The following is a 19,270-nucleotide window of genomic DNA, read 5'->3' as shown; positions in this document are numbered from 1 at the left end:
CAAATTTGAGAATCCATTGTCGTCCATTTTCAATACCTTTGACAAAGATAATAAAGAAATATTTATTTTGAACATTTAAAAAAAAAAAATTTAATTTAAACCATAAACTCTAGAGGGTCCAAGTGTCATTTGGGCCAAATTGACAGTCCATGTAACCCAAATGAAATGACGAGCTCATGTATTATCGAGGTTTCGTATGTGTTTAGTGCACTGGCTGGCATCAACGATTACCTTCATGAGCTATCTCTAATTCGGATATCTGGAGACAAAAATGGGACCAGTGTCGGATATGAGTCATAATCATAGATAAAATTTGGATTCAAAGCACATACATGTAATAGGAAAGATATGTGTTGGATGTACTAGTGATAAGGAACCCTGTTTCCTAGCCAGTAACAATAGATAAGGTTTGAGATACCTTCAAACCCCAAACCCCAAACCCCTATATTGGTTATTCAATTAAATAATAATATTTTAAATGTTCATTTATACATACCCCTCCATGTTTTGATGAATATTTCAGATAACTCCTGTGTTTTCAAATTAATGACATGACCCTTGGCTTCAGTCTACACTAATAGACTAAAAAAATGACTTAAACCTGCAGCTAAAACTTCATGAACAATATTAGAAATAGGAGACTATGAAATTTTAGATAGAAAAATTAACAGTTTTCTAATGGGGATTAATAAAGATGGCTTGAATGGACTAAAAATAATTTATCATAAGCTTGAAGAGGATGAAAATGAATGATTTCTAAAAGAAAAATCAAAAGTTTTTGACTATAGGTTAAAGATGAGGGCATTTACATCATTTATTTGTAGCGAACAAGAGAAGACTGACGTGAGGGAGCCATGTCATCGATATAAATAAATATAAAAAAAAATGATAGTACCTCAAATATTCAACAAAGACTCGTGATTTTTTGACTCCCCCCCCCTTTACTCCCCTGATGTGGCATGTGTTAGAATCATAAATTATTCTCGGGATACATAATTGCATATATGCCACTTCAGGAGAGTACGACGGAGTATGTCAGAGGGGAGTTAGAAAATAACTATTCTTCACCAAACATGGAGGGGGTATGTGTAAATTACCTCAATAAAAATAACATGTGGGTGATACGGTGACATGGCATGTCCTACATGGTGCAACAACTTGCCATGACTCACATGTGGTATGAATGGCTCACATTGAATGATGGATGGATAGACCTGCACATGGATTTGTAGGCAAGAATCACCTTTTTTTTCTCCCCCTCTTGCTTCCTCCTTTTTTTTTTTTTTTTTTTTGATCTTTTTTTTGTGTTTGTGTGTATGTGCGCCACAGATTGCCTGGAAAGCTAGAAATGATTAGGTGAAAACATGTGAAGCAGCTAGCAAAAGGCACCTTAAGAGATAAAAGGATGGTTGATTTTAAAATTCACTCTAAAGATTTTGACCTTAAAATAGCTGTGGAAGAAATATTCATAATTTGAATAAATTGTACATTAAAAGTTAGGGCGCATTTGATTGGAGAAAAAAAAAAGTTTTCAAGAAAATTATTTCCTAAGAGAAAATGGTCATATAAGGAAATGGATTTTATAAAACATTTGTTTGCAAATGCCTGATTCCATAGAGAAAAATGTCAAAAGAAAGTTTAATTTTACTTTCAAAAGCAAGGTGGCAAGAGAAAAATAGAAAAATGTTAGGATTTCCTTTACCTTGACGATGAAATATTTCTCCTAATGACAAGCTAACCAATATTTTCTTGGTAAGATGGGATATTTATTTTCTTACAAAATGTGCAATCAATTACGAGCAAATTGCACTTGCGGCCCTCAGATTTCCTATTGAGAATCCATCCATGGGTACATCTTAAATTTGTTCTAATTGTGTTATCACAACCATTTAATTACCATGATTAGTCAATATATAACTAAAAAAAATTAATGCATTCTTACTGATCAACTTTGGTCATTTATAGTATGTTTGGATTAAGAGAAATGCCGAGAAAAGAAAAGAAAAGAAGGAAAAAAGTGAGTTTCACTCCTTTCTCTTGTTTGGATTGTTAAGGAGAGAAAAGAAAAATGATGGAGAGAAACATGGGTCAGTTTTTTTTTTTTTTTTTCTTTTCCAAATCCGAGAAAGAAAAAAGGCTCATGATTAATAAGAGTACTAAAGATTACATCTTAACCCTTTTATTCTCTCCAAACTTTTAAGTTTTTCTATTATTAAACTAAACAAGATGGAAAAAAAATTGAATTTATTCTCTCTTTCTTTTCTTTTAATGAGTTTCATTTCTTATCTATGTTTTGTTTGAATCGTAGCTTTCTACCAGATTTGCAATCTTGAGTTCCAAATGGCTTCTTTCAAATATCACTCCGTAAACAATTCCTTAGGAGATTTGAAAGGAAAAGAGTAGTTGTGTCGTTGAAGGTAAGGAACATGATTTTCAAGACATAATTTGCTAATTTGTGTCTTTTATTTATTTATATAGAGTATTCAAATAGTTTAATGAAATATTTCTTTTAAGGGTGCATTCAACATGTTTAGTCTTATTTTGGTAGCAGATTCTAGCTCGACTTTGTTTTATCTCTAATAAAAGAGTTGTGATATTTAGACTCTAAAATTTTCACTCAATCCACTTGACAAGTGCATAGAACCATAAATCCATTTCTTATTGATTCTCTAGGAAAAAGATCTACGATTCTGTGCATTTATCACGTCGACCAAGTATAGATAGAGTGAAAATTTTCGAGTCAGATTATCATTAGTCCTAATAAAATGTATTTACTCATATAAAAAAAAAAAAAGTATCTGACGCATTTCACAAACCAAAACTTGTAAGTTTTATTAGTTTACTTGCAATTTGATTGAACCCCAAAGTGATCAATGATTAAGAAAAACCTTTTGTGAGAAAATCTTGAAGTGGCCCATCCACTAATGATCAAAGACCACGTCATCGATGAGATCGTGAAGACAGTTCATAATTAGTCCAAGTGTATAATTTAACATATATATATATATATTATCTACTGTTTTATATGATAAGCTTCTTTCTAAACATTTTATTTAATTATTAATTAATTACGTACGATTAAATGTACACTCTCATTGTATAATAACAATGAAAGGGATTGATTTGTATCAGGGTATACTTCACAAACATTGAAACGAAAGAAAAAAATTTAAATTATTTTATTAGGTATTATTGGATGAGAACCAACAAAGATAGGTGACGCTAGCTTTTTTATTTATATGATTATTTTTATATATTTTATTAATTTTTTTTATTGTGGTTGAGTCGAGATCGAACCTCGCTAATCTCATAATTTAAGCAACGTTTTAAACACGGAATAATGCTGTCTCGTATTTTGTCAACGCCAGTATCGAGGTTAATTTTGGAAATACAATAATAATATAATAATATTCACATTTATAGATTATAAATAAATAAAATTTAAAAGTTTATAAACATGGAAGGACTTAAAGTACATATTAATGTACGAGATGATAAATAATTCAATTTATCGTGAGATATTACAGTTTGTCATTTACTGATTTACAAATTTATTATAAATATCTCATCATGCTCCTCTCAACTTTATCTAAAACATTGGGGTCCACAATTATAATTTTTTTTAGAGAATTTATTATATATACCCTCTACTTTTGGTGTATATTTGAGATTCCCCCCTAATTTCAATCACTCGACATAACCTTGACCTCAATCTTCATTAAGAGATTAACAACAAAAAAAAAAAAAACCTAAAATACCCTCATCTTCAACCTCTATCAAATACACTATATTTTTCTCCACAAAACTAGTCATATTCGATTTCAGGGTAAAATTTTTTATCCTTCTCTTTATCAACCTTCGTATTTCACGAACTAAATAGGATATTTTTTGTGAAGTAGAAGAAGATAGATTTTAAAGTTAAAATAAGGGATTTTCGCTAGAGGTTGAAGATGGGGCATTTAAGTCATTTTTTTTATTGGTCTTAATAGAATGAGAATTCAATAGGTATGCCATTAGTTAGAGTATAGAAGGGTGCATCAAACATTCACCAAAACTTGGAGGGGTATGTCGAAACATCTTTTTACCCCAAAAATTTCCAATTAAAAACAAATAATCTTATATGTTTCTTCCATGTTTGGTTGCTGTAAAATATTGTGGAAAATATATTTTTTTAATAGGAAAACATGATTTTCCCTTGTTTTATTCCTAATTGTCAAGAAATTAATTCGTGAAAAGTGTGATCTACCAATTATAATCAAAAAATCATTTTCTTTTGTGGCGGCTAGAAAATTTTAAGTCCTTTCCCTTTCATCCATTGATCACTATCATATTCCAAGTAAATTTTCATCAAAACTCGATTTTCAATTTGCTATAAAACACGAACAACTGACCCCAAATCTTTGCCATAATGCATTTGATGATGGTCAATCCAACATAGATAAATGATTTTCTCTTGAATTTTTCCGATAACACACCATTGATAAGTATATATTAAAAAAATAACTTCTTTTATTTTCATATTTTGATGTACAAGATAATATTGGTAGATCCAATTATTAGGATTATATAAATTTTGATTTATTGGGTGTGATCTATGTGGGAAATTATTTATGATTTAGATTTTAAGGAATCAATGGAGATATTTATTTATGAAATATTCATTTTAATTTCACCAATCAAATATATACACAATAGAGCAATAATCTAGTGGGTTTAAAGTGAGGCCCATTTTGGAGATAACCTTCCATCTGTAGAGTCTTCAGGTAGAATTATGGCCCACCATGGAGGTTGCCCATAATTGGGATATTGAAAATGGATCAAAGTACATTAACTTGTAACAATTTTCCTCTTTATCATCATTATCCACACCTCAGCCTAATTATTGGGACATTTTTGTCTTTAAATAATTCAAATTAAAAATAGTAATAGTGATGTAAAATGTAAACGAATATTTAAATATAGATTATTTAAATTTTGGTATTTAATTTTATGAGAAAAAATAAAATAAAACCAAAAAGGTCTGTTTGGATAGTTGGATTAACAAGTGTCAACCTTAAAAGGGGGAGGGGAGTTAAGTTAACCGAAAGTCCCGGTTCTAAAGGAGAACCAAAAGGTACCTCTTTCATCGGATCTTGGATTGGATATTAATCTCTTAACCATCAATCTCTCTGGGATCTTGCTGTCGTCTGTTGACGGTAATGCCCTCTTTTTCTGCCGGTTGAACCGGTCACTCATTGTTAATAAAAAAAACCTCGTATTACCCAAATTGCCCTTACGTTGACCCCAATTATAGAAATTATGTTGGTGGACCTTCTTTATTTTCCATATTTTAAAGGAAATATAAAATGTTGGTCAGTAACACCTATTCAGTGTGTTCGTCAAGCCAAAAATTACCTTTTATACATGATATGGTGATCAATATATTAATTAAATCTTATTTCAAAGATTTAGGATCAGTTACACGAACACAATCTTCTATTATTGAGAATGAGTTCATATATATTTTCATTTTTTTTTATTTAAATTCTTTTAAGTCTGTCTTTCTCTTGCTCTTAAAACACACACTCCCTACTCCTTCGTTATAGAGCCATATATCTTTTGTCACGGGACACGTCAGAAAATCATTATTCTTAGATTTATAATCGACATTTTTTATATACACTGGAATTATCTCTGTATATTTTATCTTATAGTTTGTTAAAGTTATTAATACATTTTCCGAACAATGATAACTGATTACTAATCATTATTTAAGTATTTTATTAATTTTAATCATAAAAAAAATGCTGTAAAATTCTACACCAAAAAATTATCTCTGACTAAATTTTTATTATATAAAATCATCAGATGCCACATGGCAGTATTTGGTGTGACCAATACATGATTTACATATTCATGAGCAACATATTAGGTTAGAAAAAGACTTTGTTCCCTTGATTGAGCCATGTATCCGTACAATTTAAATTTGTAAAGCTAGATCTAGCCGTCTTACAGAGGGTTGATATAAGACAAAGTAATAACCAATCAAACAGTACAAAGGACCCTACCATACTATTTCAAGAAGAAGAAAATTGGATGATTTGGTGGGCCCAAAAGATGCAAGTTGGGCCTTGTCATCTTGTGATGGTTAATACATCAAATGGTGTCTATTTGTCTTATACAAACAAGTTGTGTCAATCACACATGCAACAAATCTTGTCCATTGGTGAACTCCTAATTTTGAAATTTAATTAACCTAATTATTGATTAAAAAACTAAAATTAGGGCAACCCACTAACCACAGTTTTTCTTTTATTTTTCAAATTAAAATAAAGTGGGTATTTTAAATTTTAGTAAGGGTATTATGGTCATTGAGAGGACAAGTGTGGTTATCGAATTCGGAAATTCAGGAACATTTCCATTTATTTTCCGGAAATTTCTGTAACGACAAATACAACCTGTAAATTAGACAAACAAGAAAAGATTTCTTCAAATTTTAAATAAAATTGAGAGAGAGAGAGAGAGAGAGAGAGAGAGAGAGAGAGAAAAGAGTAAAAAAGTGGGATAAAAGTAAAACATTTAAACAAAAAATATTATAATTTCTTTTTTTTAATGATTAATTAATTAATTATTTATATATATATATATTTATCTCCTGATTTGAACTCAAAGACAGAGAGAGGGCGCTCTTTACAGCTAGCCCATCTTGTGATATGGTGATGTCGTTTTTCCATCGAATTGAAGGCTTAAAGAGATATAGATTGAAAAAAAGAAGATAAACTCTACAGAGAAATAGAAGACAGAGAAACCGAGAACGAGAAAGAGAAAGCGAGAGAGGAGAAACTATAATCGTGGAAGTTGAAGCCTGCGCTTAGTTCCTTGACTTTGTTTCGTCTAAGAAGTTTGTAATACTGGGTGGGTATTTTTTAGATCTGTTCTTGTTTCATAAGAGGGTACTTTATACAAGGATTCAAGTGTAAATTTATGTTTTTTGGTCTTGGTTTTTTTTGCTTTAATGAATAAAAGTTTGATTTTTTATGCTTAGTTTTTGTATTTTTGTCTCAGAAAACCAGTATTTGGATATGGGTTTTTTTCTGAAACCATTAGAAAATAAAATGAGTAAAAGTTTGTTTTTTAGACTACTTTTTTACTTGATTTGTTTGAAAAAAAATCTTTTTTTTTTTAGAGATGGTTTCTTCCTCTCAAACCATAAAAAAATAATTAATTTTTTGGATATGTGTTTGTTCTCTATAGTTAAAAATCTGGTTTTACTCCTTTTGATTTGATTTCTGTGGAAATTTTGGAGTGTTTTTGGTGATAGAGTATAGACAAGTATGTATTTTTAATTTTCCCTTCAGATGCACTGGTCTTTTGGTGAAGAAAAGAAATAAAGAGATTTTATTTATAAAAAAAAAGGGGCCAATTAACTGGACTTTTACTCAAAATCTTTATTATTCCTATTGTGTTCCAATTAGAGAAATCAATGTCTGTGTTTGGTGCTGATGCTGTTCTGAAACTGGTAATTCTTCCAGCTTTTTCTAGGGTTTTTTAACCATCCTTGACACTCTTACAATCTTTCTTCTTTAGGCTAAAAAGCTACAGTTTTGTTTTCCTGGGTAGGTAAAGCTACAGGTTATTAGACTGGTATTTAAGTTTGTATTTTGATGAATGTTTTTGGCCTTTTTTCAAAGGTAAGTTATAGGACTGTAGTTATGGTGTGAATTGAGAAAACAAAATGAAGAGAATGGTAGTGCAAATGTTTTTTTTTTCCTTAAAAAAAAAGAAAAAAAAGAAGGTGTTCAAGGATTTGGGTCCTTTTCTTTTAAGTTTTTGAACTCCAACAAATTCTCTATTATTGGTTTGGCTGGTGAATATATTTATAATCTAGGATTTTTGTTGGTGAATCTATCATATATGCTTCTTACTTTGCTAGATCTGTAGTTTTTCTTGGGAAGTTTGAAACAATGGAATTTATTCCCTATTTTCTTCATAGTTAGTTGTTTAACTCTATAATGACTGTTTATGGTTAGATTTTTGTTCTATTTATTTTTTTATTTGGATTTGATGTCTAAAAAACCTTGTTTTTTCATGGTTTCTTTGAATATGCAGGGATTAGATGTGAAATGGATTTTTCAGAGTCTACAAGAGTTGTTTTCAATAGGATTCAAAAATTAGAACCTGAAAATGTTTCTAAGATTACTGGGTATCTTTTATTACATGATCATAGTGAGCGAGATATGATCCGGTTGGCCTTTGGCCCTGACAACATAATTCAATTGCTTATTAACAAAGCTAAGGTTGAGCTTGGATTATCCTCAAAACCCGCAGTTTCAGCTCCAACACCACCTACTTTGATGAGTCCGACACCCATTTCGGATCTTTCTCTTCAGTACACCCCCTTCTCAGTTTCACCACGTCCGTTTTCTTCACCTTCGACATTTCGTGTGGGGGCGGCTTCCTACTGGGACCCACAAGTGGCGTTGGATCAGCAATCAATCCATAACATGGATTACATTCCTCCGGCCTATTCGGAGTCAATCTCTGATGACTACCACCTTCACAACCAAGCTCAGTTCTTGAACGTAGATGATCAAGTAGAATCTCCTAACCCAGGGGGACCTGATTTCTCCGGAAACTACTACTACCCAGAAGCCGCATTAGGCGGTCTTAGTGCAAGAACTAGTAGAAGATCTCCGAGCTTGCCTGATTTACCTGTGAAAGCTTGCCATTACTTCAACAAGGGTTTCTGTAAGCATGGAAACAACTGTAGGTACTTCCATGGTCAACCAATTCCCGATGGCTTCTCTCAGATATTCAGCCCGAGTGCAAGTGAGCTTGCTAACGACGATCATTTCTTCTTGCCCGGGACTCTCGAGAAGCTTGAGTTGGAGCTCTCGGAGCTCTTGAAGTCTAGAAGAGGGCTTCCTGTCTCAATTGCGTCCTTGCCGATGTTGTATTATGAGAAGTATGGTAGGACTCTTCAGGCAGAAGGGTACCTAACAGAGAGTCAGAGACATGGAAAGGCTGGTTATAGTCTGACAAAGCTCCTTGCACGATTGAAGAACAGTATTCGGCTTATAGACAGGTGTGCAATCATTGATATTTCACGGGTGTTGTCTCAATAAATTCTATGTACAAGAGGCTAATGGTTGGCTTTATTATTTTTTATTTTTTTCTTGTTTAAGTTACAGACCTCATGGGCAGCATTCCGTAGTTTTGGCTGAAGATGCTCCAAGATATATGGAGTACAGGAGTGAGAGGAGTGATCCTGGTGGAATCGTTGCTGGGTCTAGACAGATATATCTAACTTTTCCCGCTGAGAGCACTTTCACTGAGGATGATGTTTCAAACTACTTTACGTGAGGATATGTGAATGTTGCTAAGGAATGTTGTAGGTTTCTCAGCATTTGAATTTTCTTGTTCATGTTTTGTTTATTGTTTGTAGGAGCTTTGGGCCTGTTCAAGATGTTAGGATTCCATGCCAGCAGAAAAGGATGTTCGGGTTCGTAACTTTTGTTTATTCAGAGACTGTGAAGACAATTTTAACAAAGGGGAATCCCCATTTTGTTTGCGGAGCCCGTGTTCTGGTGAAACCCTATAGAGAAAAGTCGAGGCTTGTCGACAGGTAAAATTACTGGTTTTGAAAATAAAAGTAATTATGTGCTAAATCAAAATTGCTTTTCTTCCTTTTGGGGATCATAAATTGTGTTGGCATATTTTCATAGAATAGGTTACGAGCTTAACTAGAATGTAGTGTCTTATACACATGGTCTACGTGCAAAATAGCTGGAGGCACCATTCATGGTTGCCCTCTAATGGTATTTCTAGACAAAAAAAGGAGTGTTTTTGGTGATGGTAACCACATCATTTTTCGATCAATTCTTATTGATGTCATCTTTGCAAGAACCTTTATCGGTCAAGAAGTTAGTCTGCCCCGATTTTAGGATTGTCAAACTTAATTTTGCTCAGTATTGCGACAGGAGATTACCCTCAAGACTAGAATGATAAAATAGTGTCTACCCTCCTGATTTCATTAGTCGATCTCTAATGCAAGTTCAGTTCTTTTTTTCTGTTTCATTACCTCTCTTCTCTTCTGTATCCGGTTGTTGGAATTGTGTTTCTGAAACTTATTTTATAATTGCAGGAAGTATATGGAGAAAATGGAGTCTCCAATTTACTACCCTCCCCACTTTCTTGAGGTGGATCATGAGCTCCAATCAAGTGAGTAGGATTACCAGATAGTTACTGTTATTACCTTATCATTTTTCATTCATTATGCTGATGTTACTGCGCTAAATGTGGCACACGAGCAAGATGTAGGTCGCAGTATATGACATTTTCCACCTGGGAAATCTTGTATATTGATATTAAACTGATCAACTTAACGATTGATATGTACCATTCTTCTGGAAAATATGATGTATGATTTGGAAACAATTCACATTTATGGACGTGAAGGATCCTCTTTTGGGTTGAGTTTTTTGTATGAGGTCTTGGTATCAATCGTTAGTGGATCATGCTGGCATTGTAAATTAGTTTTATAGGTCCACCCGACTATTACCTTTAATAACTTATTATTAAAGGATTATGGTTTCTGATATCTACTTTTCTACAGTGCCTAGAGTCTACGACAACTCCAGGTTACTGAGGAAGCATTTTGTGGACGATCATGAGATCGCTATTGAACTTGAGAGGAGGCGTTTATCAGATATGCAGTTCGCATCCAAGCCACTGGCCCACCGACCGTATTTTGGTTATTCCATGGATGACTTGAAGCTCTCGGAAGGTCTAGTATCAATCTACTTAAAAAACAAAATATTTTGAATTTCCAGCTATTTTAGGTCTGGTATCAAAACTGATCGAATCTTTCTTACTCTATGTTGAAGCCCAAGCAGATCAAAATGAGTTCCCATCAGCAGACCGATACAACTATCTTCTTGATGTTCTTAATAATGGTTCCACGAGTGATGACAAAGCGAGGCATACAAGCAACAATTACAATGATCAAGAGAGGTAAATTCTTGACAAAATGGAAACCGTGAACTGTGTGCCATATCATGTTTTTCGAAATGATGCCGTAAATAGTGTTTTCATTTGTAATCTAATTGGCTGGATAAAAATCTAATGATGGGTTTGATATAAATTTTACTTTTACAAAATATTGTTTTTAAAATGTCACCCTCATTGTTTGCTTGCATCAGAGGCACCATAACCAGTTAATATTGTTGAACATTGTATCCCATATCACGTTTAGTTTATTTTTAACAATGGGTTTTTCTTGTTATTCTGATTTCTGCAGCAACCAAGGACTTAATCTTCCAGAGAGCCCATTTGCATCTCCAATAACAAACAGCATTTCCACAGTCACATAGATTCAGAAACAGAAGAATTATAGAGTCAAAAAGAGTACGGAATTCCATATCTATTTCTTGGGTTCGATACAGCCGTTCTTTTTTCCTTTTTTATTTTCTTTTCCGACTCGTCACGATCAATCAAGCTTCCTACGAGTTCATACCAACTGAAGAAGAAACATCAGAAGCATATTCTCCCTACTATTTGGTGTCAAAGAGGGAAGTTGCAAAGAAGAATGAATGATACATAAAAGCAAGCTTACAAGTAACAAGTTTCTACACCTTTTTTTAAATGTAATCATCACAAAAGCAGTCAAGGGGTCTGTTGATCTTTAGAAGATAATGTAATATAGTCTGCCTTAGTGGAAGGAAAAAAAAAAAAACTACAAATATGCAGGGTTTCATAGATGAAAAAAAAGTGTAGGAATCTCTGTAATACTGGAAAACAGATTAAAATAATCTTTACTTGAACCAAAAAAAGGCTACTGGCATCAAGTGAATCCATGAGTTATTTTTAGATTTCTCAAACCTTTTGGTGGGGTCACTTGTATGCATGATTTGATAAGGTTGGATTGATCAGATGGTTGTGATTATCTCATTGAATTTGTGGTATTTCTTGTGTTTGATTGGTGGTCTCCCCCTTCCTTGCCACAAAGAGGGAATCATTTGGTGAGGTTGATGTTTGTTGTTTATATTGATTTGGTGAGACTTTTCTATTGGTGGGGCCACTTTGATGGAATATATGAGAGGTTTCACATCAACTTGGCATATAAGGTTTTAATGGATGAGATCTTGTGGCACAGCCCAATCTGCTGTGCCATCCTAATTTTGACTTGGTCCCACCAAAAGGTTCATCCCAACCAAAGAACAATATTGATTGGTGATTGTCATTATTATGCCAAAAAGTAAAAAAGAAAATCGGACTGTTACAAGCAGTTGTTTTAACTTTTAAGTTGAATGGAGTTGAGAATTTTAGGAACTCACATGAGATTGCTAACAAGAAGGGGGACAGAGACATTGAAGATATAAACTTGGACAAGAACAAGAACAAGGGAGCTATGGCACTTCTTTTTAATTCAGCAACGTTTGAATGCTGTCTCTCTTTTTGTTTTTCCCTTCCAAAGCTTCTCATTAATGACTATTTGTTAGGCCGATGAAGTCAACAGTTTTGAGTCAATTTAATATTAAGTATTCAACTGTACCAACTAAACTATTTTTAACCTCTGACTCGGTCGTTAGTGAAGAGGACCCCACAACCCATCAGTGTGATTATTTCAACCAATCAGTCTATTTGTGCCATTAACTAACACCACTAATACTTTAGTGTACTTGATTAGATTCATATTGAATTGTATAATACCTAGTATTAGAACCACTAAAAAAAAAAATTTATTCGGGAGTTCAAAAAGAAGGATACCAAAGTGAAAGCCGACACAGAATGAACCATCAAAGGGGTTAGAGGAAGGAAAACTAACTACAAATTACGCCAAACTTGGAAGACTCTTTGAACCGATCGACTAGAAAGATCTGACTCGGTTTAGAAACATGTAGACTGGTAGCTCCATAATCAACCAAGACATACCATGGCCCACTGAGCTTCCCAACTTTGTTTCATACAAGAACTCTGATAAGACGAAACACCAAACTACAAAAATGGTGGGATGGGCGACCGGCCAAACATCATACTGTAGAATACGTTTCAGTGGAAAATGTCATAAACGATTAAAATCATGATAGATAGAGACCATAACACATGAAGGGCCCACTTGACAAGCAACATCAGCCGACGCGGTTGTTTATATGTGATATCAAGATGAAGCCAAATCTGGCCGATACTCGAAATCATTCAACCTGCAATTTAAGCCACAAAATAAATAATAAATGAATACCAATTATGTATTGGAATTGTTTTGAAGTACATAGAACAAGACAAGCATCATTGTTTAGCCTTGTCTCATTCCGTATCTCTTTCTTTTGTAGATGGATCACAACTATCAAGTTTATGGGTTTTTTTTTTTTTTTTTTTAAGGCTTCTTGTGTTGCTCACCAATCTAAAGAAGTGTTTCCAAAGCTTAGAAATAATATTTCCAGAGAATACAACTCTCAGGCTGAAGTCATCCAGCTCAAATGCTTCCATGGCTGTAAATTCTCGAGGGAACCACATAAAGATGATTTGAAATCAGGGTTGAAGCTGTGGTAGGTCCTAGTAGAACCAATCAATTATGAGGCATCTGAGTATTTTTCAATTTAGAAATGTACCTGTCTTATAAATATATGATAATTATAACAAATTGTACTCTAAGAAAGTAGCCAACTTTGAATATTATCTTCCATCATATAATATATGAATAAACATATACAACAATACGTCATAGAATAAATTACAGTATATATGAGAAGACCTTTGGTGTAGTATTTTCAGTTTCATTAGTGACTGACAACAATTCCTCTTTCTATAATTGTCAAAATGATCAAACTTAGGTACCAAATTGACTGTGCGCCACCTTCTAATAAAATAGGTTCCACTTAGTAAATTTGATCAGTAATTTCCCTCTGATCTTGTGGACTTTTAAAATGTTAAACCTAGTTTAAATATATTTAGCTGAAACTTTTCAGATATTTTTCAGAATGAGAGGAAAAAGAGCCACCACTTTCAATTCCATAAGACAGTCGAATCAAAGAGAAAGATAAATTATAATAACCAAACACCCATCTCCTTTACAAATGGAAGTCACTCAAGAATCTTTTATTGATTAAAAAGTAGCTTTAGATCACGAGCATTATCAAGGACAATAATGACTTTCAATGTTATGTCAATATAAACTGTCCAGGAGATGTCGAACACCTAATCGATTGCCTCCTTTTGGTCAGTTGGAGAAAATTATGGATAAAAGTCATGTAAATATTCACTGATCTGGATTAGAATCATCTGCCTTTGAACATATTTTGTGCTAAATTCAATCCAAAAGGTGCTACAATGATTGGCTGATCTTGATGATGATCACTGGCATTACATACATATAAATGTTTGGAACCTATTTCATTTTGAGAGATTTGAAACTGCATAATCTCGTTGAAAGGTTCTATACATCTTCTGTTTTTCTACGGATTTCTTTACACACCCGCAATTTCTTCTGAGGAATTGGCTATGATGTATCTGATCCATGCAAAATATCATGAAAAAGGTATATAAAATTTTGATTGCTACTTAGTATCACCAATAGGTATAAAAATGTATCTAAAAGGGTGTGTGCGCTTGCGCGTGTGCGTGTGCTACCATAAATAAAAGGTTTTTCTATGCTATCTGACTATGTGCCAGTTTTAACTTGCCGAACCATTTTTTTCTCAACTCTATCTTTACACATACAATAGCAGTTTATGAAACTTCTGTGTAGTAAGTAAATTGTAATGGGAAGTACAATTTATCAAAAATTTACGAGCTCAACATCCATCTCACTTACAATTCTTGAGGAAATACAGGTAGTAAAGTGCATGTCTAATAATGTGACCAAAACATAATAAATCCGCTTAAAAATACCCCTCAACCAGGGAAAATTGCAAAATACAACTTGCTGTGTTGAAAACCTTTAAAGATGGCCTCGCAAATAGTTCCAGCCACTGTAGAAGCCTGAAACAGTCAGTCATGTAAAACTTACAAAGCATACGGTTATGACCCAACAAAAAAAATAATCTGGAAATCTTGGGTACCCATTTGTTAGATCATTAATGACGGGTTTTAATGAGAGATAGCATATGTGCAATTATCTGTTCGGATGGACATAAGCCACCCCCCTCCCCTAACATAAGACTCATAAGGTGTACCTTATGAGATAGAGAGCAAAACTTGAATGTAGAAAACTGGAATTGCTATCATTTGGACTTCTCAATCACCAACAGTTAGCTAATGAAGAATAAGCAGCCTCTACACGCCTCACCAAGACAATAATAAGTAGACCCAAATATAAAAACTGGTACTGCTTCTGCACATATTTTGGTACCGATTACCATGTTAGAGACCATAATTCTAAATTAAGAACCAAATAACTCAGACTACAAGATCCAGGAAACAATTAACTTACTCTGTCTACAGCAAAGATTTTCCTGACCAAATTTGCAAAATAATGTTAAACGTTGAAGAAGCTGCTGGAAGCCCCCTCACCTTCCAAAAACATGTGTTTGTAGAGTCAATACTAACTCGAAGGCACGGTGAACCTGCTATTGTTTTCTTTCATACTTCTTTGCAAACTCCTTGAGCAGTAGACTTTGTCTAAATGCCAGATACTTATCCAAACTAGTTCCAGCCCAATTCTGACAAAAGCATTCATCAGTTGGAACAAATGAACTGAGAGGGAATGGCCCCTTTGGAGCTTTCTTTAGGGAAACTAAGAACTTGTGACGAGGCCGAATTCTCTGATCTAAAGACAAGCTCAAGTATGTGGGATATTTGGTCAAGGATTGAACCTCATTCCGAAGTTCATTTACCAAGTACAAATACTTGGGCTTTAGATTGTCCTCCAATGATAGAGAGAGTACCTGTAAACATAGTTAAGAAGTCCATTGTTAAAACATTTTTGGCAAGGGAAAATCTGAGTGATTTTAAACTCTTTTCTTTTGTGAGATTATTAAATATAAAGAAGCAGATGTACATAACAGGGTAATGGACAAGTGTGTTGGTGTCCGACATGGGTAAGAGGTGTATCGTATGATACAATGACACATTAGAACACAAGTTACAATATCATAATGTAGCTATATTTAACTATTTTTCTGAATAAAACTAAATGTATGAAAAGCAAAAGCAAACATTTCTTCGAACCGTAACTTAATAAAAGTAGATTCAGATTCCTAGTAACAGAATGGTGGAAGGAGTACTTGAAACCTCTTTTATAAGCCCCATTTTCTATAAAGAATAAAGGATGAAACTACCTAATGTGTTAGGATGTGAGTTGAAAGGTGTTTGATAATACAAAAATTATGAAAGTGTGGTGTCTGTGTAACATAGAATGAAAGTATGTAGAGTGCTAGTGAATTGCTATCTTTAACACAAACACAAGCAATGCCAACCGTAAGGCCTACGTTACAATCTCAAAATTTAATTAATATGAAAAATATGCAATTTATGACCTGTGTAATGCTTGTTAACACTTTCAAGATATCAGAATTACGCATGCCAATACTCCTCAAAAAGTTTATCCTTGGTAATATTCCATCCTCGATGCTGTAATGAAGTAGCTGTGGATGTTTCCTAACCATCTTCACTATGTTATCTCTGGGCGCCCCCAGTTCTCTGGAAAGAAAGCCAAAGCGAGTGCTCCATGAGTTGTCAATCCGCTGAACTAGAATTTGAGGGCTCAGCTGCACTACTTTGCTCAAATCATTACTTTTGATACCAACCTCTTCAACCAAATACCTGACTGTGGGTTTTAGAGATTGCTCGACACTATAAGAGAATAGGGATGGAGCAGCAGTAATTATATGACCTATTCTGGAATCTGGGATACCCAAACTAGCCAAAAATGCAATGTGGGACTTCAGATTGTTTTCCACAGTATACTCTAGAATCTGTGGTTGCCTCAGAAGTATCTTCCTTATGTCTCTATGTTTAACACCAACACTCAATAAGAATTCCAACCTTTCCTGCGCTGAAGCCACATTTATCTGAAGAGAAGGCATGTGTCTCTCATAGATTTGGATAAAGTGTGATTCCTTAAGTCCAAATGTGCCAAGGTAATCAAGAAGTGGGAACCATTTCTCATCCAAATCTAATTCTTCTGATAGTAAATGGAATCTGCTCTTTGTAGATTTTCCAGTCTTCGTCTTCAACTGAATAGAAATAAATGAAGCTCTTAGGTATCATCTCTTGTTATTCAAGATAAGATTTAACAGCCCATGATATAATATAAATTGAGAAAGAGTACCAGAAAATACCTTCCTTCTGCTATCTGTACCAATGGAACCCATTCCCGGAAATCTGTCCGAAGCATGATAAGCATCTCCTAAGCTTCTCTTCCCTAAGTTGTTCTTGACAGGTTTTACATCCAATCTGCTATCTGTAATTTTCATACTTTGTCCATTTCCTAATGATCTTTGTTCCCAGCCTCCTTTTTGTTGTCTGCCACCTGTATGTACAACAGGAGATTTAATTTCTATGTACTTTCTTGCAAGCCCTTAAGAAGTTAGAACAGTGTTTAAAGAATACCTTGTTTTTTATTAGTGTCCTTCACTTGATAAAAACCCTTTGAATCAGCCTCAATCTCCTCCATTTCAGAAAATTCATCCTGAAAAGATAGAACACAATAAAAAAGAAATTGGTTAGAAAAAAATAAAATAAAAAAGTGCTATACCTACATCTGACATTTTAAATATGAAGAATTTTCTTTGGATAAATAAAGGAATTTATTGAGAAAAGGGTATGGTTGAGGTGGCCACACTAGAACAGGGTGAATACATGCACAAAGGAAAACAACTTCCGCTACAACATCATGATGTGGATCACCAATCTTAAAAAGAACTTGCATATGAGTACATGAAAACCAAGAAAAGGCTGCTTGGAGAATATTGGATTCCTTTTCTTGGAAATTTCTTAGAGATATTTAAGAATCTAATTTAAACAACAAGATAAGGGGCTTGGGGAATATAAATAAACTGACTGAGTGCATTTATCACGTATGCTAACTTAGAAAAGTAATAATAAGCTACAGATGTTTGCCCACAAATTTTCGATGCATCTCCTTTACATCAAGAAACTTCCCTACTTGATATGAGAAACAACAATTAAGTTCCAACTTTCTTGGACACATTAACTTTCCTCCTTTTCGTCCGATATGAAAGTGCCTCATAGCCCCAACTCTCAATCCTAACTCTCACATATTGAGAACATAGCTCAAATGTTGCTTCAACTAAAGACAGAGACATTCCACTTCATTAGTTATCATTTAATAACACCTTATCCAAACAATTCAGGGTAGGCGAGTTGAATCATGTTTCACTAATTCAATTTTATCCAAGTGTTGTGCAGGACACTATGTGAGTGTATGTGGGCGTGGGGAGTTTTTCTTCATTTGCTTCTCCCAATCACTTCCCTTAGTTCACCGCCCTATTTTGCGACAAAACCTTTCAAACAAAAACATGTAAAAAAGGCGTAATACTAGTACATTTGCATAGTGCGAGAGTGAGATTGTTGAGCTCCAAAACTAATGCAAGCAATCCAAAAGGTCCGACATATTAGATTCGTCAAAATGCGGTGTTCCCATTCTTTCCTAACCCTTCCAATCATCAATTTGAACATCCTTGTCTTCCGTAAACTCATTCTATTAGCATTTTGTCTCTTGATTGCCCAACATGTCTCCAGAAAACATATAAATAAATAAATAGAAGAGATTTCATCTCAAAATTCATAAATTCATGAATCTCACTAACTAAAATTCACCACGCCCACAACACAAAATCCATAGCAAATTAAAGACTAAACGAATCTGAACTCAAACTCAAACTCAAAAACAAAAAACAATTACAAAACGAAACACTTACATCGGAGAATGAATCATCCTCCAAATCAGTAACTTCGCTATCTTCTTCTTCATCACTATCGTAAGTGGAGAGCCTTTGCCCGTACCGAGACTTCCTATTGGATTTCAGAATTTTTGGGTTTGAATGCGTGGAGAGTACGACAAAGCTACTGATCCTTCTTCGTCTTCTTCTTTGTTCTCCATTAGAGTGAGATGGAAAGAATTTCAGAGCAGACAAGTGAGGAGAAGAAGAGCAGAGAATGCAAGAGTTGAACAAGTAGAGACAGATAACCGCCATTGAAGAAGAGAATATCCCAAAACCCTAATTAGAATATCTCTCTCTATGAGAATTTTATCTTCTCTCGCTTTCGCTACTTGACTTCATTGCTGATAAGCTGTGTTCATTGTTTCGAGTTAAACTGAAATCAGTAA

At 34.0% G+C, this 19,270-nt stretch overlaps 2 protein-coding genes across 7 annotated transcripts; one reads left to right on the top strand and one right to left on the bottom strand.

Moving 5' to 3' along the window:
• The first annotated feature begins 6,634 nt into the window (after positions 1–6,634).
• Positions 6,635–11,720, top strand: LOC147411696 (CCCH-type zinc fingerfamily protein with RNA-binding domain-containing protein). Of its 5 annotated transcripts, none has more exons than XM_086451283.1 (8): positions 6,635–6,894; positions 8,089–9,064; positions 9,171–9,338; positions 9,425–9,604; positions 10,124–10,200; positions 10,595–10,765; positions 10,866–10,992; positions 11,279–11,720. In XM_086451283.1, the coding sequence occupies exons 2-8, from the start codon at positions 8,103–8,105 to the stop codon at positions 11,349–11,351; spliced, it is 1,758 nt and encodes a 585-aa protein (XP_086307409.1). In that variant the 5' UTR covers positions 6,635–6,894; positions 8,089–8,102; the 3' UTR covers positions 11,352–11,720. The 5 variants fall into 5 exon arrangements, with proteins under 5 accessions (XP_086307409.1, XP_086307416.1, XP_086307393.1 ...); XM_086451290.1 differs by having other exon boundaries at positions 9,165–9,338; positions 10,875–10,992; XM_086451267.1 differs by having other exon boundaries at positions 9,165–9,338.
• Positions 11,721–14,751: 3,031 nt separating this feature from the next.
• Positions 14,752–19,246, bottom strand: LOC147411695 (Mitochondrial transcription termination factor family protein). Of its 2 annotated transcripts, XM_086451255.1 has the most exons (7): positions 18,861–19,246; positions 17,530–17,608; positions 17,259–17,449; positions 16,455–17,153; positions 15,410–15,863; positions 15,153–15,310; positions 14,752–14,958 (listed from the first exon to the last, which is right to left on the bottom strand). In XM_086451255.1, the coding sequence occupies exons 1-5, from the start codon at positions 19,134–19,136 to the stop codon at positions 15,546–15,548; spliced, it is 1,563 nt and encodes a 520-aa protein (XP_086307381.1). In that variant the 5' UTR covers positions 19,137–19,246; the 3' UTR covers positions 14,752–14,958; positions 15,153–15,310; positions 15,410–15,545. The 2 variants fall into 2 exon arrangements, with proteins under 2 accessions (XP_086307381.1, XP_086307369.1); XM_086451243.1 differs by having other exon boundaries at positions 14,752–15,310.
• Positions 19,247–19,270: the final 24 nt, after the last annotated feature.

Source organism: Akebia trifoliata, chromosome 1 (genome assembly GCF_017979445.1).
Source record: "Akebia trifoliata isolate Shusen 1 chromosome 1, ASM1797944v1, whole genome shotgun sequence".
NCBI lineage: Eukaryota > Viridiplantae > Streptophyta > Magnoliopsida > Ranunculales > Lardizabalaceae > Akebia > Akebia trifoliata.
The sequence above is the reverse complement of the archived record's forward strand: the minus strand, read 5'-3'. Positions and strand labels throughout refer to the sequence as shown.

What these genes read in the sequence shown, in the direction of transcription:
- LOC147411696 (XM_086451267.1), top strand. Translation starts at nt 8,103, where the DNA reads ATGGATTTTTCAGAGTCTACAAGAGTTGTTTTCAATAGGATTCAAAAA. An exon ending in AAGTCGAGGCTTGTCGACAG is followed by an intron (nt 9,605 to 10,123) that starts GTAAAATTACTG and finishes TTATAATTGCAG; the next exon opens with GAAGTATATGGAGAAAATGG. An exon ending in AATTACAATGATCAAGAGAG is followed by an intron (nt 10,993 to 11,278) that starts GTAAATTCTTGA and finishes TGATTTCTGCAG; the next exon opens with CAACCAAGGACTTAATCTTC.
- LOC147411695 (XM_086451243.1), bottom strand. Translation starts at nt 19,136, where the DNA reads ATGGCGGTTATCTGTCTCTACTTGTTCAACTCTTGCATTCTCTGCTCT. An exon ending in GGACACTAATAAAAAACAAG is followed by an intron (nt 17,450 to 17,529) that starts GTATTCTTTAAA and finishes TTGTACATACAG; the next exon opens with GTGGCAGACAACAAAAAGGA. An exon ending in TGTTAACAAGCATTACACAG is followed by an intron (nt 15,864 to 16,454) that starts GTCATAAATTGC and finishes CTATGTTTACAG; the next exon opens with GTACTCTCTCTATCATTGGA.